We start from the raw sequence: 24,873 nt of genomic DNA on the forward strand, positions 1-24,873 counted from the left end.
GCACACAAAAATCACCAAGGAAGAAATCCCTCCTGCTGATGTCAAGACAACTACATGGCTCTTTGAAACCACACCCCTTCACAGATTTACTGAAAAGAGGGTAGAAAAGGTGGAAATTATTGGCAAGAGCATTAAAGAAACCTTAGGAGAATTGTACTCTCAAAAAGTTATTGAGGCTCCTGGAATCATCATTGAAGCTGATGAGGTTGGAGATGTTCGAATGGCAAAATACAAGCTAATGAATCAAGCATCACCTGAGATACAGAAAGAAGAGATTATCAAGGTTGACCTCAGAAATATAATGGTGAACCTTCTTTCCAAAAGAGACTGTAAGAAAAGAGAGATCTTGGTCAGTGAAGAAGAGAAAGGAAATGTTAATCTGACCAAAACTCAGTTATTAAACAGATCAACAGAATTTCATGCTGAAAAAGAAGAGATAGTGAGTGGTGATGTCCAACAAGCAATAAAAAACCTGTTCTCTGAGGAAAGATCTGTAAAGAAAGGTATTTTGATTCAGGAAGATGAGAGAGGTGATATTAACATGACTATCTATTGTCTTCTCCATGAAAATGCTGCTGACACAATTAAGCGTGAAGAAATAGTAGGGGGTGATGTAAAACGTACGATTCATAATTTGCTATCTTCCATATCAAACAATAAAGTATCTGAAAGGGCTAAAATTGATGCCTCTGAGAGAGGAAATGTTCAGTTTTTTACAACATGCATAGAAACTGGAGCTTTGGATTATCTCAGACAACTCCAGACAGGCTCAAATGAAATACTAACAGGTGGGAAACAAGAAAAAGAGGAAGAAATAATTGGTGGTGATGTAGAAGGCACAAAACTGTTATTAAAGAAAAGGCAATCTCAGGTTGAACGTACTGTTAATGAAACTGACATCATCCCAGGAGATGTGCATAACACAGTTAAGGTTTTTCTGACAGAGCCTCAGAATACATCTTGTAAGTTACCCAAAGAAGAAATTATTAAAGGTGATGTGAAGTCAACCCTAAACTCCCTCAGCCAGGCTGTAAGTCAGAAAACAGTGGCTAAAACAGAAGAAATTTTAAAAGGTGACATGCTGACCTCCCTCAAGTCACTTAAGGAATCAAGTCAAAAATGGAAAGACTCTAGACAGCCTGATGTCATCCCTGGGGATATTGAGAAAGCTATTGAATGCCTTGAAAAGACTGCACATACGAGGACAGAAATACTGAAAAAGGAGCTTATCCTAGATGACCTTGAGGCATCATTAAAGAGTCTAAAAGAAACACAAAGAGCTTTCAAAGAGGTAAATAAAAGTGCAGTCAAAGATGATGTGCACACTGTGATGGCAGGCTCCAAAGAAGAGCAGAAAAGAGGGATTCATCAGGTGGCTGTCCAGAGGGACAAGAAAAGCATTCTTCAGCCAAGACCAGGACCCTTTGAGCCAGCAGCCAGGTGGCAGGAGGGAGGAGACATTCTCAATCAAACTGTAAACAAATCTTGTCACGGAGATTTAATGGAAGAAAGAACTGAGGTTAATCTTCCAAAAGCCCCCAAAGGCCCTATAAAGATCGTCATAGATCGCGAACAAAACAATGATGCTCTTGAGAAAAACCTTAGAAAACTATCTAATTCACACCAAGTGGGTATCTGGACTGATAACACGACAGAGCAACATCTTAGGGATGAACATGTAAGCGGACAGTTGACTTCAACCCTGTCAGTTAGGGAACATCGAAAAACCAAGGAAGCAGAGACAGCGAGAGAACAGAAGAAGGAGGCTGTCTTTTCGCAATCTACTGATAAAACAACTGGAAAGCAACAGACTGAAACTTGCCAACTGGGGAATGACCACCAGCAGATTGAGGCTTTCCCTGTCAAGTGTTCTAAAAATCCCCGAAACACTAAAACATCAACAGATACACAAAGCTCTAGGCCTGGTTTAACCCAGGCTCCAGTCTACAAGATGGTTGGAGAAACACGTGAGGTTTCAGAGGACTTTCAGAAGCAGACTCTGTTAAAGCAAGAAAAGCAATATTCTAATAAAGATATAATGAAAAAGAATGTGACCCCTCAACCAGAGTGGCAGCCTTTGCCTGTGAATCAAGACATGTCAAATGTAACAAAAGCAAAAGTCTCCCAAAAAAGCCACAATCAACTTAAAGCAACTGACAAAAAGCAGACTGATATTCATCTGAAGAGCCAGGACTTTCTAATGAAGACAAATACCACCAAAGATTTAAAAATGGCAATGGAAATGTCCTTTAATCCCATCAAATTTAACCCTGAAAATAATGCAAAGGAAAATGAGTTCCCTCTTCCACCTCCATCTCCACCTCCTCCTCTACCTTCCAATGCATCATCTGAAATTGAATTTCCTCTTCCTCCTCCACCTCCTTTAATGATGTTGCCTGAAAAAAATGTGTTTCCTCCTTCACTGTCCACTGAGAAGATACAGGCTGAATTTGAAAGTTTTCCAGGCCTCCCTCTTCCTCCACCACCAGAAGACGAGAAATTTGAAAGAGAATGTCTATCCATGTTTCCACCACCACCCCCTCCTCCTCCAGCTCCAGCTCTAAAACCAGCACATCTCCTTTCCTCTTCTGTTCAAGAAAAGCATAATGGAACATTCATACAATACTCCCAAGAAGAAGCCTCAAGCTCTCAGGCTAAAATCATAACAGGAAAATCTGGAGGACGTTTGCCACCTCCCACACTCCCCAAACCCAAGTTCCCCAAGCACATAGAAGATATAAAGAATCATAGTTCCCCAAAAGTTGATTTGGAAAATTCTCTGCCAGATACAGAATGTAAAATGACTCCCTCAATGGATCAGAAAACAGTAATAATGGCAACTAGCAGTGAACACATAGAAACAAAGCAGAACATATCTAGCAAAAGTCTTGATAAAAGAAAACAACGATCTATGGACTCTACAAGGTCTTTTTCACAGGCAGTTCCAGAAAGTTCACCAGCCAAGAAAAAACCTATCGCACCTCTCATAAAATCTCATTCATTTCCAGCAGGTTCAGGGCAGCAAAGTCCAAAACCTTATATGAGAAAATTTAAAACACCCTTAATGATTGCTGAAGAAAAATACAGGCAACAAAGAGAAGAGCTTGAAAACCAGAGACAGGGGAGTTCAGGCTACAACATAGTTAGAACAGAGAGCCAAAATCAAAACATATCAGAGCTGAAAAAGGACGTGCTGTTACAAAATACAAAGGAGGAGGTCCCCCTGACTGGAATGGATTCAGAGGTCACTGTGGCCCAAACAAACCCAGTCTCTCAAAGGCTTTCTCAAGAACTAGGGGTCTGTACAGATAACCAGCTTTCCACAACACCAGCAGTGACATTCTCTGCCAAGAGACTCCAACATGTTCCAGCAACCTTGGAAGGCAAAGATACCATGAAAAAGGAAGTTTTGCAAAACTCAAAGGATATGATTCAGTCTAAATCAGCTTGTGAAATTAAACACAGTCAGCAAGAATGTAGGACCCAGCAAACACAACAGAAGCATCTGCAGCAGTTGCACTTGCCCCAAAGCAAACCAGTTTCCCCCAGTTTCAAAGTTAAAACCATCAAGGTTCCAATTCTAGATCATAAGTTAAATGAAACAAACCACAGCTATGAAAGTCATAAAAAGCAATCTGAAGTTGATATTCAAACCATTACCAAACAACAGTACCAGGAAACCGAGAGAACAGAAGCGAGGACTGAAGGTAGTAGCAATAAGCAGTCAGTGACTGAAAAATATTATCAATTACCTGCAAAGGAAAAGAGAGCAACAATACAGTTGCCTACAGAAACCACAGGGAAAAGCCATGAAAGTAATGTCAAAATAGTTCATGAGAAGCAAAGAGAATTTAGAGAATCTGAGAGTGGGAAACCTCTAGGAAGTGAAGAAACAATTCAGGGACCGCCGATGATTGGCCCAAAGAAAGAAAGTCTAATAGTTGAAGCAAAACAAGAACACTTGAATAAATCAGCTCAGAAGGTAGTCGAACAAAAGGTTGCTGAGGCACATCTTGATTCTCAGACTCAGAATTTTCAGCAAACACATATACAGTCTTTTGAAAGTCAAGTTGAACATAAAAAATTGCCCCAGCCAAATAATAATCTTCAGGAAGAAAAATATCTTGGCGTCAAGGGCATACAACAGAAACAAGTCTTTTCTAATACTAAAGAGTCAAAGCAAGAGATTACACAGAACAAATCTTTATTTTCCTCTGCGAAAGAATCCCAGCAGGATGATGGAAAACGTGCTATAAATGTATTGGAATTCTTGAGAAAACGTGAAGAACTACAACAGATTCTGTCTAGGGTAAAAGAGTTTGAAGCAGAGCCAGATAAAAATGGCCTTAAGACATTTCAGATGCTGTTAAATATTATTCCAGTATGGCTATTAAGTGAAGAAAAAAGAGAATATGGAGTTCGCATTGCTATGGAGAATAACATACAAAAAATCAAAGAAGAAATAACACAGATTAAGACTCAGGCAGAGGATATGCTTGTGTCCTGTGAAAATACAATTCAAACGGCCATGATATCATCTAAAGCAGGAAAGCAGAGAAATAAAGCTACCAGTCTTAATGAAACATTATCTAAAGTGTCTAATGCTAATGTCAGTTATAATAAAAATACCCAGCAGAAAGAAAATACAATTGTGGAAAAAGCAGAGCACCACCAAGTAGCAACTCATCAAGAAACTACTGCTCATCATCAAGTGAAAACCCATCGGGAAATTAAACTAGATGATGCCAAGGTTCCTCCTCCATCTTTAAAAACACGCCCACCGTCACCAACTTTCATAACGATCGAGTCTACCGCCCGGCGAACACAAACCTCTCCTAAGGATGAGCTTTCCCAGTCCCCTAAAAAGGACAGTTTTGCTGAACCATCACCCAAACCGTCACAACCAACTAGAATCCTCAGAGCAAGTACCTCCCCTTCGCCACCCAAGAGTCGTTCTGAACAACTTGTGAAACTCAAAGATACCACTGCGAAGTTATCCAGAGGGATCATCCCATGTTCATCGATAACCCCGGTTCCCATTGTGGAGAAGAGGTCTGAGATCATCACGTCTCCTGCAACACTTCGCCGTCAAATTAAGATAGAGGCTCGTGGTAGGGACTCTCCACCTACAATCACAATACCTATAACTGTCAATCATGCTGATAGTGGTTCTTTCAAAGAATCCATGGAAGCTCAAGAGGAAGTAAGGAAAGTAGAGAAAAGGTCGACTTACATTCACAAAGATGGAGTAAATTCCGCTAAAGACATAGTGCCAGATACTGAGAGTTTTGATGCAGTGGAAATCATCCGCAAAGTCGAAGGACCTCGCCTGGCAGAGCACGCGCAGAGATATGAAGCAGCCAACAGGACTGTTGAAATGGCTGAAAATTTCGTGAGTGACCATGAAAATGAAATAAACAGATGGTTCAGGGGATTTGAGGATGGCCTAAGTTTTGACACACAGTCAAATAGAAGAGTTTATGTAAATGGAGAAGCAAATCGTAATATAAAGCAAGAAAGCCGTTCATTTAAGGAGGAATTTGGATTGACATCTTCAGAAAGCACTAGCTTTACGGGTTTTTCTCACAGTCTTCCTAGAGAGCGACAAGAAATGATGCCTGTTAAGCTGCCCAGCATACGCTCTGAAACAAGGTCTCTCAGTGAACATTTCTCAGGTCTGGATGCATTTGAGAGTCAGGTTGTAGGGTCGAAGACGACGGTCTCTTCGTCACATGGTTCAGAAGCTGGCAGATCTCGCTTTGACTTCAAGCACGCCCCACCCACCTATGAGGATGTCATCGCTGGCCACATTTTAGATGTTTCTGATTCACCTAAAGAACTCAGGAGGAATTTTCAACAGACTTGGCAGGAGAGTGAAAGAGTTATTAAAAACTTGGGATATACAACCTCAGATGCTTCTGCAACAGAGATGGAAACCACCTTCCAAGAGGAATCTGCATTTATACGTGGTAAATGACCTTGCAAAGAGTGAAGTAAGATTAACCCTTTAAAGGCAGAGAACTAAGACGATTTGCAATTAAAAGAGTACATGGAAAGAACTAAACAACATAACGTAAAACTAACAGCTTTCCCTGGTTGTTGCTATCCTTCCCTTTACCATGCTTGCTTTTACTACTTTCTCTTTACAAAAGCATTTAATATGATTCACCAGCCCTGTGTGAGAGTAACAAACACTACTATATAGGTTATTGAGACCTATGTTTGTCAAGGTAAATAAGGCTTTAGATAAAGCAGCAGGTATAATAATAATTGCTATTGTGGTAGCATTCATTATTATATGGAATTATATATTTATTAATTATTGTATACCATTAGTACATTATACAGAAAAGGCAATGGCACCCCACTCCAGTACTCTTGCCTGGAAAATCCCATCGATGGAAGAGCCTGGTAGGCTGCAGTCCATGGGGTCGCTGAGGGTCGGACACGACTGAGTGCCTTCACTTTCACTTTTCACTTTCATGCATTGGAGAAGGAAATGGCAACCCACTCCCGTGTTCTTGCCTGGAGAATCCCAGAGATGGAGGAGCCTGGTGGGCTGCCATCTCTGGGGTCGCACAGAGTCAGACAGACTGAAGCGACTTAGCAGCAGCAGCAGCAGCAGCAGCAGTACATTATGAGTATTTCTTATTAAAATATTATTTTATACACATGTTAAAGACAATATGAAATAATATTTCTTGACCTATTATTGATAGAATTTTAACTGCCAGATTTAAGTGGTGTTTGAGTTTGCATTCAATACAACCTGGTAATAATCCAAGAAATAATTTGCACTCTGCATATGTGCTTTAAAGATTTTCATTGATTGAGATCTCTGACAAAAGTATATTTAATTATTGTTGTTGAGTTGGATGGAATTGGCTCTCTAATGCCACTGCTATTTTCCCCCCATAACTGATTTTCTTTTGCCTTTCGTAAACCCCAAATTATAGCTCCATTGGTCTCATTCACAGATAAACATGGACAATAATTTTAAAATATAATTATATTTGGAAGAAGAAATTTAGAACACATGAACTTAGTACAGATTTTTTAACATCAGAGAACAGTTCATTTCTTTATATTCTCCTCCTTTTTACAATTAATGAGGCTTCACAATAAGAAGATTTGACATAATTAATGTAGCCCATTATTTTAGATAGACGAAAGAAATAGCAAGCCTAAAAATAAAAACTGCTGAAACTAATAATTCTGCCCTTATCATATTTGCAACATGTGTCTATTTTATCAGGTTAATATGATTTCTTAATGTACTGACTTCTGGCATAATTAAGCAAAGCTGTCTAATTTCAAATGCTGAGTTTCTGTTAACTAAAGACATAAAAAAATACAAGGAAATTGGCGTTAAATATAGAAGTGTGTCTCCTATTAGAACAAAATAAATAAAGGAGATTTCTTAGTAGCCCAAATTGAGCATCAAAACATTAAAGTGTGTGTATATAATATTTTTTTATATAAAGAACAGTGCACATATATGCTCACATATAAAACTACTACACTGGCTTATTACAGAATAGTTGTGAGAATCAAAACAATACCCTGGCAAAAGTTGTGTCAGTTTTGAACCACTATGCAAACACTGGTAATATAACTATGCAAACACTGGTAATATAACTATGCAAACACTGGTAATATAACTACTATTACTCATAGGAAATGGCAATCACATGTAACTGGGAAATCATAACAGGCAGAGATAAGAATCCCCAAAGCCCTGAAATCTTAAGCTCTTTAGACTGAGGACAAATGGCCCTGAATAGTTCCGTGTATTTAGGAGTCTCATCTGATTGTTAAGAATTGGTGTCACAGAGTCAACACTAAGTCATCAAGAAAATACCTGAACAAATACAATATCAGCTGAAAAAATATATGGATATATTTTAGAAAAATCTCTACCGAATACTTTAAAGACTAAAACTTTAGACCAAGTTAGGTATAAACTTTTATATACATAGAAAGTTCAGTCATTTAGAATGATAAGTGGTCTCAGGAGGTCGCCTCATGGCCGATTTTCTTATATATCCTTTTCAGTGTGTTAAAGTTAGTGAACGCATTTTACGCATGTATATTTCCTAAAATAATACAAATTAACCTGTACCACGTATAAATAGTAGATAAGCCAGAATAAGGTTGATTGTACCAGAACCTTAAGCCTAATGGTAGATGCCCTACCTCCAGAGAAAGAACATCGAGACCAGTAGTGTTAGAGCTTTCTATACTAACTGCATGACCAGTTAATATGCTGTTGCTGTTTGTTTTGCTTTTACAATGTGACTGAAAACAGTATTACATAAGCTCTTCTATATTTTTATTTTTAGAAACTGCAACTCCAAGACAAGGAAATGTGTATACTTTGTCGAAAGACAGTTTATCCAATGGAGTGCCTAGTAGCAGACAGGCAGAGTTTTCATAAATCCTGTTTCCGCTGCCACCATTGCAACAGTAAACTGAGGTAAAACTGTTTTGTGGCCTGGGGCCCAAATATTCAAAGAGCTTGCAGTATACTTATAACATCATGTCTCTACAAAGATGTCAGTTTTTCCAAATCCTGTTTCCATCAGTTAAAACAACAAATGGAAATGTGGTCATTTTCTATGTTGCTCGGAATGGCTGTGACCTTTTCCTTTTGATGTTTTGCTTTCTTAATAAAATTCAGAAGGGGCCCTTTAGTCCAAGCATGAAGATCACATAGATAAGAGAAATAACTCTCACCACCACCAACCTCTCCCAATGCCATGCTCCACTGAATAAGAAAAATGATCTTTCTAAAAATGCAAATCTGGGATCACTTCCCAGTTTTAAACATATAATGGCTTCCTCTATTCCCAAAATTAACATATAAATATGAATTAAAAAGCAATTCAATATCTTGTCCCTTCTCATCTCCCAACACCCCTTCCTCCTGTTGCCTGTTGCTTTTCATGAAGACTGAATTTCAGTTCCTCAAAGTCATTTTTTTCTCTCACATCTAGCTGATTCCAAATGTTGTTGCTGCTCCTTGGAGGAGTTTTCCCATGCCTCACCCCCAGATCATTCCTCAGACCTCTACTGAGAATTTATGTCTTTGAAGTGACCTGCTTTTACCCCTGTATATGGATCACAGCATCTCCTGTGCTCGCCCCATTCTAACACAGTCTAGTGTAATTTTCCCTGGCTGTAGGAAATGTGCTAATGTTTGTCTTGTCAATACCAAGTAAACCCAAATATACAATAAGGACTCAAAAACATTTGTTCAATGACTGCTATTTTTAAAAAGCATTATATAAAACCCAGGCTTCCCTGCTGGCTCAGATGGTAAAGAACCTGTCTGCAATGCGGGAGACCTGGGTTCAATCCCCGGGTCGGGAAGATCCCCTGGAGAGGGCATGGCAACCCACTCCACTATTCTTGCCTGGGGAATCCCCATGGAGTAGGGTTACCTAGTAGGCTACCGTTCTTGGGGTCAGAAAGTATCAGACACAACTGAGCAATTAAACATAGTACAGCACATATAACACCCACAGATACAGAAAACCAAGCAAAGCAAATACGTGGCTCACTAAATTATAAAGTGAACACTTCATAAGCACTATCAAGATCAAGAAATACAGCATTGTTAGCCATTCCAGAAGCTCCTTCCTCCCTTTGCCCTATGCAAACAAAACCAGTCTCTTGCCTGTGAGTAAATATCATCCTTTATAGTAATTGTTTCCTTGCATTTTATAGTTTTGTTTACCCAAATGTGCGTTCTTAAATTCTGTACTCACCCCCAGTTTTTTTAAAAAACTCTCTCAAGTCTTTCAAGTCTTTTTTAAAAATAATCTATAGGCTTTCCATCCATTCCTTTCATTCCATATTGTTTACTTGTTAAAGACCCAGGACATTTGACCTGTGAAGTTTTGCAGTCTGGAATTGCTGATTACACACTCATACTGCAGTTCATATGCTCCTTTATCCTCTGTATTTTCAAAAACTGTCAGCTGAATCCAGGTTCTAGATTAATTCAAGTTTAAAATAAGATTTGATTCCTTTTGGAAGAACATAGAGAGTATTGACAAGAGTATACTTAACACATTATGTCAGCTTTTCTCTCTTTTTGTGACATAGCAGATATTGAAGCTTGTAATACCTATATCTGTTCAATGATGTCTGCAAAATCCTGATACTCAAATTTTGTTCTTTACTTTTTATGATTAGAATACTTTCACAGAAGATGCTTCCCTGTATTTGGTATTTGTTTACACGGTGATAAAGTTAATTTTTAAAAAGGCAGAATAAGTCCATAATTCTTTTCCTTTATTCATCAGTTTTGTCAATGTATCAATTTTTATTTAGTAATTTAATATAATAGTTTCTTATCTCCTAAAGATAACCTCTTTTAAGATATTTTAATGTCTTTATAAACTTCAGATTTATACATGTTTATACAAACAATTATCATCATTACTGAAACTCCAGTTATTCTATACCTGGCCAGTGGAAGCTACTTCAAGTTGTCTCCTGAGTCCTTTTGACAGAACCCAAGTTGTCTGTGATAACTTCCTCTTTATCTGATAGGTCTAGATGTCCCATGTTCATCTTATACATTTACTGGCCCAGATGCAGAGCCAGTCATTTCTCTAAGCCTTGGTTTCTTCTAGTGAGAAATGTAAAATATTTCAAGACTATAATCTTGATGCTCTTTCTACCGAGTTGATCACTATTTCTAAGCTTTTTAGTGTTAAGATATAGTAAATATTTATATATACAGAAAAAAAAATAGGAATTCATAGTGATGTTTCCAAATTGAATTCAGAATTTTGTAGCTTTTGCTTAGCCTCTTCTCTGTTACAGCTGTATCTTCTTCTACTTCAGGGCTTCTAGTTCTCAAAGACAAAGGAGATAACAGAGTTAGACTATCCCATATTCATTTGAACAACAATTTTAGAAAAACAAAACTATCAGCACCACTAATTTGATTATCAAAGCATTAAAAATTGTATTTGCTCCGCTGATCACTCACACCCCATATTTTAGAATAGTGTACTGAGTGTTTGGTGTCATCATATGTAGCTGTTACATGTTATAGTACCTCCCTTTGTGCACTCATTTCATCACAGTTTATATATAACAGTGTATTTAATCTAACCCACAATCCTTATGTTGAGATTTCCTTAGTCATTATGGTTGCTCAAGCTTATTTTCAAGTAGATTCCTTAGAAAAGGCTCATGGAAAGTTTATTCCTTTAGTTCTTACATACTGATAACAATTTGTGATCTTTCCGTATGTAATTTCATTCTTTTTTATATTGGGAAATGCTCTTTAAATTATAGCTTTTTAGTATTTAACTTGTTTCATAATTTTATTTTCTTATTCAGGAACTCCTATTATATATTTTTCATTTATGATTATAAATTTTTTACCTTTTAATTTTCCTGTTTTTCGTTAGTGAAAGTGTTAGTCACTCAGTCGTGTCTGACTGTTTGCGACCCCATGAGCTGTAGCCCACCTGCCCCTCTGTCCATGGAATTCTCGAGACAAGAATACTGGAGTGGGTTGCCATTCCCTTCTCCAAGGGATCTTTCCAACCCAAGGACTGAAACCAGGTCTCCCACACTGAAGGCAGATTATTTACCATCTGAGCCACCAGGAAAGCCATATTTTTCTTAAGATGTTTCCTATTAATTTGCTCTTGTTTTTCTTTTAGTTTGGTTTTTATTGCTGACATGTTTGACTTTTCCTTTCATTACTGTTTTCTTCTTGATACCTGAAACCTTCTTTATTGCTTTTTCTAATTAGAATTCATGCTGTTCTTTTGGGTCTTTTATCACTTTCTTAATGTCTTTTAGTTCATTTTGAAATAGTAGGTTAAAAGTTTGATGTTTCAAGAACATGTTTTTCTACCATGTTTTTGTTGCCTACAATGATAATGCTCCTTATTCTTTCACTTCTCATAATAACTTTATATACTGCTTGGCCTTGATACTTTGCTGTTGCTTGTTTTTATATGGAGTTAATTTACGCAAATCTTGGAAGGAAGCAAAATTCAGCATGGTTTTCCCAACTTCACAGGGCTACCTTTTCTAATTTTCTTATACTGTTCAAAAAACTATGGTGCCTTGATATTCCTGGGATTTCCTGTCTTGGATTCTCTCCTTCATGTTGACTGGGACCTTTTGATTTCTGTCATCATTGTTCACCTCACTTTTGATTCCACTCCCATATTTGTTTTTCACAGTGTAGGATCTAAAGGATCACAGCGGGTCAGTTTTGAGTTTAATTTCTCCAGCCTCTTCAGACTTTCCTGCCACAGGACTTTTGCACTCTCACTGGCTATTGAAATGCCAAAACCTCTCCCAATTTGAGCTGCTGCTCTCCGATTGGCATGTGATACTTTCCAGGAACTATTGATTGACTATTTTGTAGTCTCATATTTTCAGGTCCATCAGACACCTTCCTTTCTCCTTCTGTTGTCATCCACACACATGTTACTATTATGCTAATCTTGTAGCTGATGTTGGTTTGTCCTTCCCTCCTTGTATTTTGAGGTTGATGAGGATACCTTGTCACTTAGTTTTGTTGTAATTTTATCCTTGGGTTTTTAGTTTTCCTCTCCATTTTTATGTAGTGATTCAGAAATATTAAAAAATGATGCTGCTGCCTGTGACTAAATTTGATGTTAATTTTAACAGGCATTTCTATTTGTTAATATTTCCAAAGAGACAAGATTAAAAATTGCATAGACAAGCTTTCCAATTCATTCATTCAAAATCCAGTTAACTGGGAAGTTCAAATAGTTAATTTTTGTATGCTATTCAGGATTTGTTGAAAACTGCAGCCCCTCACAATTCTCTGAGTTAGCAAAGATTTAGTCCTACCATTTTACATCATCTATAACTACATATGCATTACACTATAGCACCTTTTGTAGCAGTACCTGACATACAGCACGAAATTCTGACTACTGCAAGACAAGTATTATAGAGGGCATTAGTGGTGAATATTATCTAACAGAAATGTTCAATTAATAGGCACATTCCTATTGCCAGTAAGCTAATTGTACTCAATCTCTGATTCATTGACCGAAATAATCAGTTCCCTAATGCTGTATGAATTTGCAGTGTATATATGAAATGTTTAAAAATGTTTTTTTTTTTTGACAGTTTGGGAAATTATGCCTCACTTCATGGACAAATATATTGTAAGCCTCACTTTAAACAACTTTTCAAATCAAAAGGAAATTATGATGAAGGTTTTGGACACAAACAGCATAAAGATCGATGGAATTGCAAAAATCAAAGCAGCTCAGTTGACTTTACTCCTAATGAAGAACCAACTATGTGTAAAAACAATGCGGAAAATACCCCCATGCTTGGAGAACTTAATAAGCATTTAGATGCTGGTAAGAGTGAAGGGCAAAGGGATGTTTTGAAAAAATGTGGAAAGAGGGGGAAATTAAAAATCATTTGGCCTCCTTCCAGGGAGATACCTAAGAAAAGCTCTTCCCTTGAGGAAGAGCTCAAAATGAGTAAACCTAAATGGCCACCGGAAATGACAACCCCTACATCTGCTGGATTTAAAAGTGGATCACTGATAGAACACATGAAAACTGTGGAAAGTAAAGGACAAGAACGAGATAACATTTCTTTCCTGCAGCCATGCCTGCAATCAATCCTCATGTGTCAGAAAGAAGATATTACAGGAATCAAAGAAATGGAAGCATATGAAGCAAGAAAAGAGAAGAAGGAAGGAAATAAGGATGTACAAGATAAGGTGAATGAGGCCGAAGATACAAAGAATAAGAGGAAAAGTGAAATAGATCTTAATGACAACAATAATGCGGTTGCGCAGAGTGCTGAGAAAGAGAAAAATGAAAAAGCTAATGAACCTGATGGTGCAGAAGTTCTACAGGTTACTAACACCGATGATGAGGTGGTACCAGAAAATCGTAAAGAGAATTTGAATAAGAATAATAATAACAATTATGTAGCAGCGTCATATCTGAATAATTGCAGGCAGAAGACATCTATTTTAGAATTTCCTAACCTATTGCCACTGTCAAGTGAAGCGTACTGCACTGCAAATGAATATCAAATTGAAAGCTTAGAAAATGCTTCTAAACTCCCGGAGTTACTTGGTATATTCGAATCTGAAAAGACTTACTCAAGAAACGTGCTGGCTATGACTCTAGATAGACAGACTGACCAAGCGACTGCAGGCAGTCCTGTGCAGTGTGTCCCCAGGTCAGGCCTCAGTGACAGGAAAAGTTCAATGCCCTCTTCTGAGACAAATATTTTAAACATTAAAGAAAACCACTCAAATAATAAAACCCTACATTTCTTCTTTTCGAACACTGTGAAAATTGCTGCTTTTTCCAAAAGGAATGAGAACATTTTTAAGCATAATTTAATAGATTCTGTAGAGCATATTAAAAATATGCCATGTTTGTATTTAAGAGAATTGGGGAAGGATATCAAACATTGGCATGGGCAAACAATAGGAGCAGCACGCGTCAACAGAGACACAGATTTTGATGCTCCGAGCTGTGAATTTACAGCCAAGCCTCCATTTCCCAGAGTGGAAGTCCAGTCTGAACAACTCACAGTGGAAGAGCAAATTAAAAGGAATAGGCACTACAGTGATACTGAGTAGAACGCCTCTGGCCACTTGCAGTCCACACTCAGGCAGTATCAGTGTTCTGAAAGAAGGCTCTGGGGGTTTTGATAACCTTTTGTTGAATTTGTAAACATTCAGAAATCTCATGTCTATCACAATGAATGTAATATATCCATTGGATCCACAATGGATGTAATAAATCCACTGGATCCACAATGGATATAATAATTCCTTGTATTACACTAGATGTTTTTCATAATCGATTTGAATCTACTTTTAGTCTGAATGGAATCAAGAGATGAAACATTCTTGAATGTTTTCTTGTCAAATGATACTTAAGTGTATTGCTGTTTTTTCAACATGCCAGATAACATCATGGTGACATTCTGTACTCTGATATTTATCACCATTCTTACACTTTCTCTATAATTTCTGCTGAAATAAAATCGAATCACCTGGGGTGCAAACCAAAACACTTGTGTCTCTTTTCTCCATGTATATTTTCATTCTAAGCATGTATGTTTTCATGATTTAGGAAATATATATCTTGTGCCAAGTATTTAATATGCAAACACACACTCCTGGAAAAATTAAATACTAAGCCAGAGCCACAGTATTATTAGAAAATATAAAATATCCTTTCCCTTTTTTGCTCTTTTTATAGAGATACAAGAACTATTATGGTTGTTTATTTACCTGTGTAAAATTATTATGGAACATGCCTATAAACATTTAATGAAAAAATATCACTTTTCATCAAAATAATGTGAAGTTCATACTCAGAAATCAACTGAACTCAAAAAGTATTAGAAGTTACTTAAAAAATTTATGGCACACATTTTTAATGCTTACTATATATGCAATTGGTGAACATATAAATGATATCACTACATTTTGTCAGATTTTTTTCTTACCCTATTTAATGGATATTAATTTTTTATTACAAAACACTGTCTTTTGAAAATTTCTTTTCTGAATTTTCCCCTCAAATACATGTGATAATTTTGAGAAGAAAAATAATGTGAATAATGAGCCAGTGCATGTTGACTTCAGTTCAGTTCAGTCACTCAGTCATGTCCAACTCTTTGAGACCCCATGGACTACAGCACAACAGGCTTCCCTGTCCATCAGTAACTCCAGGAGCTTACTCAAACTCATGTCCATCGAGTGTGAGGCCATCCAACCATCTCATCCTCTATCGTCCCCTTCTCCTCCTGCCTTCAATCTTTCCCAGCATCAGGGTCTTTTCCAATAAGTCAGTTCTTCGTATTAGGTGGTCAAAGTAATGGCGTTTCAGCTTCAGCATCAGTCCTTCCAATGAATATTTAGGACTAATTTTCTTTAGGATGGACTGGTTGGATCTCCTTGCAGTCCAAGGGACTCTCAAGAGTCTTCTCCAACATCACTGTTCAAAAGCATCAATTCTTCTGCACTCAGCTTTCTTTATAGTCCAACTCTCACATCCATACATGACCACTGGAAAAACCATAGCCTTGACTAGATGGACCTTCGTTGGCAAAGGTCCTTTGTTGTCAAGAATATGAAAAGGCATGTTGACGTAAAATATACATATATGAAATAGGCCTTATCCTGTATTTTTCTACATGAGCACAAACCATTGCCTTTCTGTCAAGTATGAAACCAAAATGTAATGTTGAAAACTCATTCTTTTTAGAAATTATAACAATTCTCTCCTGTTAGTATGTTCCCAACAGGTTCCTAAGACATTATTCATTTGCCAGGGTTGCCATATAAAGTACCACATATTAGATGGCTTAGACAACAGAAATTCACTTTCTCACAGTTCTGAAGGCTGGATGTTCAAGGTGTCTGCAGGATCGGTTTCTCCTAAGGCCTCTCTCCTTCACTTGGAGACAGCTTGCCCTCTCACTGCGTCCTCACATGGCCTCTTCTCTATGCAGGTGTACTGCCAATGTCTCTTCCTTGTCCTATAAAGATATTAGGCCTACTGGTGTAGGGCCCCACTCCAGTACCTTCATTTAACCTTAATCACCTCTAATACAAACCCTACCTCCATATATAGTCACACTGGGGATATGGCTTCAACATATACATTTTGTGGGAATATATTTACCCAGTTTAATGGAGTACTGTGAAAATCTGCAAAGAAAACAGTTAACTGTGGTACTACAATAGCAAAATTATTGTTTAAATTGAATTATTCCTCTTTTGATCTACTCTTTGAATCTTTATTATTTATTTATTGGCTTCCAGTTGGCTCAGTGGTAAAAATCTGCTTGGCAATACTGGAGACACAGGAGATGCAAGTTTAATCCCTGAGTCGAGAGGATCCGCTAGAGAAGGAAATGACAACCCACTCCAGTATTCTTGCCTGAGAGACCCCATGGATAGAGGAACCTGGTGAACTACAGTCCATGGGGTCACAAAGAGTTGGACATGACTGAGCTGCTGAGCGTGCACACATTATCCATTTGGCGGCACGGGGTCTTAGTTGTGGCACATGGGATCGCATCTTTGTTGCATCGTGCAGCATCTTTAGTTGTGGCATCTGGGATTCTAGTTGTGGCACACATAACCTTTAATTACGTCTTGTGAGATAATATATGCTAAGATTACACAATAGGTTCCATAGAGGAAAAAATAATTTATAAATGATCATGGCAATATCTTGAGATTTAGTTTCTTAATGTCAGTTGCACTTTTACAAAAGTGGTTTGCTTTACAAAATTTCTACCTTGGGATTCTGCTCATTTAATTTGGGTATCGCAGTATAACTGTCAGTATAACTGTCAGTTACATTAAAACCTGGGATTAAAATTAGCTAATGTAGATATCAGGGAAGACAATAGAAAAATATGAATTGTTATTTTGTTTAACCTTCATTCAGTCAACAACTTATTGTTTTAAAACCTTCTCTATCAGACACAATTATTGACTGCCTCACCTTCCTTGGGTAACATGTAAGATTTTTTTAAAAATTCAGATATATTTGGGGAGAGAATAAGATGGCAGAGAAGTAGTTGGACGTGGAGTACATCTCTCTCCATGGATACATCAGGAAGATGCCTTCAGACACAGAAGTGCATGCAGAACACCAGCTGAGAGCAGACAGGAGTACCTGACCAGTGGAAAAGAATATATAGAGCCACACACAATATGTAGAGAGCCTCAGTAGGACAAAAGAACTAAGGGGGAAAACAGGAGTGTTAGTAGGACTGGACCTGCCCTTGGCCGGTGGAGGAACTGAAACAGGGATCTGATCCCCACATCGGGGCAACTGTCTGAGTCAGAAGAGAAGCATTTAAGGCCAAGAGTGAAACAGCTGATCTGTGGCAGCCTAAATGGAATGAGAATCAGACAGTCCTTGTCGCAGCCATACATACCCCAGACAGGGACACAGGTCCCCTGGAAGGCATAGCAGCTGGGAGCTGAAGTTTAGGAATTGTGGAACAATCCCAGTGCGAGAGCTGCTGTTGACTGTGAAGAGACAGATCAATGGGATGTGCGGGAGGAGACTGTGGTGGGAAATACCTGTGGCGGAAAGTCTGGCTGCCATGGAAGCAAAGCAGTACTGCCGAGTCATGCATAGAGGGTGAAGCCATCACATAGGCTCTCTCCCCACAGGCCAGCATCGGCAGCTGAAGAGTAGAGAGGCTGGCCCATCGAACACCTGACACACTGAACTGCAGAGTAGCAGCCCGCTCAGGGTGCTCCTTTAAGTGACTGATGCTCCAAACTACAGAGTAGGACCCCAGCCGGGGGCCCTCTATGTGCCTGACATGCTGAGCAACAGAGTACGACTCCAGGCAAGGGAGCCCTCTAAGTGCCTGGATGGGCAGAGCTACGGTGAAAGACTGGCCAAAGAGGCCTTCTGATTGCCAGCTACAAGAGGCTTGAAAATCCGATAGGGCCATAACTCCTGTGGCAGAGGCAGTCTGTGGCCCTGCACACTTGGCACAGCCAGGGTCCTCACAAGCCAAGCAGCTGTGCCATCTTCACACTCAACTCCTACTGGGCAGAGCTGCCACAGGCAAGCAAAAGTCTTGCATCTACACACACAGTCAGTAGTGTCTGACTCTTTGTGACCCTGTAGACTGTGGCCTGCCAGGCTTATCTGTCAGGGATGGGGTTCTCCAGGCAAGAATACTGGAGCATACTAGACAGTACTGGTTCCCATACCCTTCTAAAGCACTATATTTCCTGCTTCCCTAGCCACAAACTCCCCTGAGTACTTGATGCTGCCAGAACACCTGCAACCCAAGCAGCTGCACCACCTCCACATCTGGCTCTCAGAGGGGCAAACCCAAATCCTCCAGGGCAGCCTCAGGAACAAACCCCAGTGGATGAACCGCATGTGGAGGTGGAAATAAAACCACAGTTGAAACCAAGGGGCAATGTGGCTAAGGAAGAAGACCCAAAGCCTTCCCACCATCTGTACAGGCTGCAGATTAAATCCACACAATCAACTAGGCAGACTCTGTATCTACAGAATATAAAAAAGGTCATTGAGAGCTCCCAAAAAATAAAACACACTGGTTCTGATAGCTGTGGACATTGGAGGCAAGAACACAAAGGACTAGGACCAGATTAGAATCCGAGCTGCCCCCACAGCAGGTCCAGAGATCAGCACAGTGTTGGAGGGCATCCTAGGGAGGTGAGGTGGGCTGTGACTCTCAGTAAGGAAAAGGACTCTGAAGCAGCAACTCAAGAAAAACTATTTTTCTTATGTTTTGACTTGTTCTGTAGATTCTTTTGGATTTTTCCATTTTTTTTCTTTCCCCGCCCCCCTCTATTATAGTAGTTTATTTTATTGGCACTAGCTGTATACAGTCAACAAAAACAAGACCAGGAGCTGATTGTGGCTCAGATCATGAACCCCTTATTACCAAATTCAGACTTAAATTGAAGAAAGTAGGGAAAACCACTAGACCATTCAGGTATGACCTAAATCAAATCCCTTATGATTATACAGTGGAAGTGAGAAATAGATTTAAGGGCCTAGATCTGATAGATAGGGTGCCTGATGAACTATGGACAGAGGTTCGTGACATTGTACAGGTGACAGGGATCAAGACCATCCCCATGGAAAAGAAATGCAAAAGAGCAAAATGGCTATCCGGGGAGGCCTTACAAATAGCTGTGAAAAGGAGAGAGGCAAAAAGCAAAGGAGAAAAGGAAATATATAAGCATCTGAATGCAGATTTCCAAAGAATAGCAAGAAGAGATAAGAAAGCCTTCTTCAGCAATCAATGCAAAGAAATAGAGGAAAGCACCAGAATGGGAAAGACTAGAGATCTCTTCAAGAAAATTAGAGATACCAAGGGAACATTTCATGCAAAGATGGGCTCGATAAAGGACAGAAATGGTCTGGACCTAACAGAAGCGCAAGATATTAAGAAGAGGTGGCAAGAATACACGGAAGAACTGTACAAAAAAGATCTTCATGACCCAGATAATCACGATGATGTGATCACTCATCAAGAGCCAGACATCCTGGAATGTGAAGTCAAGTGGGCCTTAGAAAGCATTATTACAATCAAAGCTAGTGGAGGTGATGGAATTCCAGTTGAGCTATTTCAAATCCTGAAAGATGATGCTGTGAAAGTGCTGCACTCAATATGCCAACAAATTTGGAAAACTCAGCAGTGGCCACAGGACTGGAAAAGGTCAGTTTTCATTCCAATCCCAAAGAAAGGCAACGCCAAAGAATGCTCAAACTACCACACAATTGCACTCATCTCACATGCTAGTAAAGTAATGCTCAAAATTCTCCAAGCCAGGCTTCAGCAATACATGAACCATGAACTTCCTGATGTTCAAGCTGGTTTTAGAAAAGGCAGAGGAACCAGAGATCAAATTGCCAACATCTGCTGGATCATCGAAAAAGCAAGAGAATTTCAGAAAAACTTCTATTTCTGCTTGATTGACTATGCCAAAGCCTTTGACTGTGTAGATCACAATAAACTGGGAAAATTCTGAAAGAGATGGGAATACCAGACCACCTGACCTGCCTCTTGAGAAATCTGTATGCAGGTCAGGAAGCAACAGTTAGAACTGGACATGGAACAACAGACTGGTTCCAAATAGGAAAAGGTGTACGTCAAGGCTTTATATTGTCACCCTGCTTATTTAACTTATATGCAGAGTACATCATGAGAAACGCTGGACTGGAAGAAACACAAGCTGGAATCAATATCAAGCCGGGAGAAATATCAATCACCTCAGATATGCAGATGACACCACCCTTATGGCAGAAAGTGAAGAGGAGCTAAAAAGCCTTTTGATGAAAGTGAAAGAGGAGAGCGAAAAAGTTGGCTTAAAGCTCAAGATTCAGAAAACGAAGATCATGGCATCCGGTCCCATCACTTCATGGGAAATAGATGGGGAAACAGTGGAAACAGTATCAGACTTTATTTTTGGGGGCTCCAAAATCACCGCAGATGGTGACTGCAGCCATGAAATTAAAAGACACTTACTCCTTAGAAGAAAAGTTATGACCAACCTAGATAGCATATTCAAAAGCAGGGACATTACTTTGTCGACTAAGGTCCGTCTATTCAAGCCTATGGTTTTTCCTGTAGTCATGTATGGATGTGAGAGTTGGACTGAGAAGAAGACTGAGGGCCGAAGAATTGATGCTTTTGAACTGTGGTGTTGGAGAAGACTCTTGAGAGTCCCTTGGACTGCAAGGAGATCCAACCAGTCCATTCTGAAGGAGGTCAACCCTGGGATTTCTTTGGAAGCAATGATGCTGAGGCTGAAGCTCCAGTACTTTGGCCACCTCATGTGAAGAACTGACTCATTGGGAAAGACTCTGATCCTGGGAGAGATTGGGGGCAGGAGGAGAAGGGGACGACCGAGGATGGGATGGCTGGATGGCATCACAGACTCAATAGATGTGAGTCTGAGTGAACTCCGGGAGATGGTGATGGACAGGGAGGCCTGGCGTGCTGTGATTCATGGGGTCACAAAGAGTCAGACACGACTGAGCGACTGAACTGAACTGAACTGATGAAATCTAATTAAGCTTTTGAACTTTTTATTTCCTCTGTCACATTTCTTATTGTTGTTATAAACCTCTGCCTCTACATTGAGCTCCTGCAGTTCTGTAGACTTTTCCTTTTTTTTTTTTAAATTGTTCTTTTCTCTTTTTCTAATTTTAATTTTTTAACCTGTTATTATTTTCTCTACATTTATTCATTTGTTTGCTTTTCCTACTGCTATTTTCCCCTTGCAGTTAATCTTTAATGTATATAAATCTTCATCTATCTCTTTAACTTTGCATATCTATTCTATCTTTCTTTCCTTTCTTCTCAACATATTTGTTAATTTTATTTTCATTACTTTATTCCCCAATTGGCACTTTGCTTTAGTTTTGTTTTCCAGTTTGTGCTTTGGTTAGTTTTGTTCTTAACTGGTAAATATAATTTCTGATTTCCTTTATTTGCCAGGCCAATCTACTGTACTTTATTTTTGTTGGGCTGTTTTGACTTTGCTCATAGATGTATATGTATATGTGTGTATTCATTATTTTAATTATTATTTGCTGATTTTGTAACTGCCACTTGTCTGGAGTTCATCTTTGGTTTCTCATTTTGGGATATTTGTTTTAATCTCACTAAATGCCAAAAAAAAAAAAAAACACTTGTGGAATCTTTGTCCCTGACCAGAGATAAGCCCTGAGCCTTTGGAGTGGAAGCACTGACTCCAAGATCCTAGAAAAGTGAAGTGAAGTCGCTCAGTTTTGTCCGACTCTTTGCTACCCCATGGACTATAGCCTACCAGGCTCCATCCATGGGATTTTCCAGGCAAGAATACTGGAGTGGATTGCCATTTCCTTCTCCAGGGGATCTTCCTGACCCAGGGATCAAAACCAGGTCTCCTGCATTGTAAGCAGACGCTTTACCATCTAAGCCACCAGAGAAGCAAGACCCTAGATTACCAGAGAACTAATCCTCAGTTCAGTTCAGTTCAGTCGTTCAGTCATGTCCGACTCTTTGCGACCCCATGAATCACAGCACACCAGGCATCCCTGTCCATCACCATCTCCCAGAGTTCACTCAGACTCACAGCCATTGAGTCCATGATGCCATCCAGCCATCTCATCCTCTGTCGTTCCCTTCTCCTCCTGCCCCCAATCCCTCCCAGGATCAGAGTCTTTTCCAATGAGTCAACTCTTCACATCAGATGGCCAAAGTACTGGAGTTTCAGCTTTAGCATCATTCTTTCCAAAGAAATCCCAGGGCTGATCTCCTTCAGAATGGACTGGTTGGATCTCCTCACAGTCCAAGGGACTCTCGAGAGTCTTCTCTAACACCACAGTTCAAAAGCATCAATTCTTCAGTGCTCAGCCTTCTTCATAGTCCAACTCTCACATCCATACATGACCACTGGAAAAACCATAGCCTTGACTAGACGGACCTTAGTTGGCAAAGTAATGTCTCTGCTTTTGAATATGCTATCTAGGTTGGTCATCACTTTTCTTCCAAGGAGTAAGCGTCTTTTAATTTCATGGCTGTGGTCACCATCTGCAGTGATTTTGGAGTCCCAAAAAATAAAGTCTGACACTGTTTCCACTGTTTCCCCATCTATTTCCCATGAAGTGATGGGACCGGATGCCATGATCTTCGTTTTCTGAATCTTGAGCTTTAAGCCAACTTTTTCACTCTCCTCTTTCACTTTCATCAAGAGGCTTTTTAGTTCCTCTTCACTTTCTGCCGTAAGGGTGGTGTCATCTGCATATCTGAGGTTATTGATATTTCTCCTGGCTTGATATTGATTCCAGCTTTTGTTTCTTCCAGCCCAGTATTTCTCATGATGTACTCTGCATATAAGTTAAATAAGCAGGGTGACAATATACAGCCTTGATGCACTCCTTTTCTTATTTGGAACCAGTCTGTTTTTCCATGTCCAATTCTAACTGTTGCTTCCTGATCTGCATACAGATTTTGGAGTATCAAACAGTAAGAACACAAACAAAGGAACCCATTTAAATACAAGAGTCAGCATCATCCATGGACCAGTAGTACTCTATGCAGGACCCCTTATCTAAACAACAACAACAAAAAAATGCAAACCCAATCATCAGTAGACAGGATTACCACCTACTCAGTCTTTCCCATCAGAGGAAAAACAAACAGGCAAACAAACAAAAACTCAACACAAATTTCACCCTATACAAAGCTTACTCAAACCACTGAACCAACCTTAGTAGGGCAGAAACCAAAAGGAAGGAAGAATTCAACCTTGAAGCCTGGGAAAAGGAGACCTCAAACACAATAAGATAAAAAAAATAATAATGAAAAGGCAGAGAAATACTACATAAATGAAGGGACAAACTAGAAACACAGAAGTTCAAATAAATGAAGATGAAATAGGCAAACTACCTGAAAAATAATTCAGAATAATGATAGTAAAGATGATCAAAAACCTTGAAAACAAAATGGAGAAAATGCAGAAATCAATTAATAATACCTAGAAGAATTAAAAAATAAATACACAGAGACAAAAAACACAATTACTGAAATTAAAAATACTCTAGATAAAATCAATAGCAGAATATCTGAAGCAGAAGAATGAATCAATGAGCTGAAAGATAAAATGGTAGAAATAACTTCTGAAGAGCAGAATAAAGTAAAAGGAAGGAAAAGGACTGAGGATAGTCTCAGAGACCTCTGGGACAATGTCAATGTACCAACATTCAAATTATAGGGATCCCAGAAGAAGAGAAGAAGACAGGGTATAAGAAAATTTTGAAGAGATTATACTTGTAAATTTTGTCAACCTGGAAAAGGAAATAGTTGGTCAAGTCCAAGAGGCACAAAGAGTCCCATACAGGATAAACCCAAGGAGAAACACACCAAGACACATACTAATCAAACTAAGAAAGACTAAACTCAAAGAAAAAATATTAAAGGTAGCAAGGGAGAAGCAACAAGTAACATACAAGGGAAATCCCATATGCTTAACAGCTGATCTTTCAGCAGGAACTCTGTAGGCCAGAAGGGATTGGCAGGATATATTTGAAGTACTGAAAGGGATAAATCTAAACCAAGATTACTGTACCCAGCAAGGATCTCATCCAAAATTGATGGAGAAATAAAAACCTTTTCAGACAAGCAAAAGTTAAGGGAATTCAGTGCCTTCAAACCAGCTTTACAAAAAAATGTTAAAGGGACTTATATAGTCAAGAATATAAGAGAAGAAAAAAGATCTATAAAATCAACCCCAAACAACTAAGAAAATGGCAATAGAAACATATATATCAATAATTACTTTAAATGTAAATGGAT

The 24,873-nt window shown here is 38.9% G+C and overlaps 1 protein-coding gene across 1 annotated transcript in view; it reads left to right on the forward strand.

Moving 5' to 3' along the window:
- The window catches only part of XIRP2 (xin actin binding repeat containing 2), a 73,811-nt gene extending 60,199 nt beyond the window's left edge, over positions 1-13,612 (forward strand). Inside the window, 3 exon segments of the mRNA XM_005676022.3 lie at positions 3-5,969; positions 8,343-8,476; positions 13,147-13,612. Coding sequence (XP_005676079.2) covers positions 3-5,969; positions 8,343-8,437 — 6,062 coding nt within the window. The 3' untranslated portion in view covers positions 8,438-8,476; positions 13,147-13,612.

Source organism: Capra hircus, chromosome 2, assembly GCF_001704415.2.
Source record: "Capra hircus breed San Clemente chromosome 2, ASM170441v1, whole genome shotgun sequence".
Taxonomy (NCBI): Eukaryota; Metazoa; Chordata; class Mammalia; order Artiodactyla; family Bovidae; genus Capra; species Capra hircus.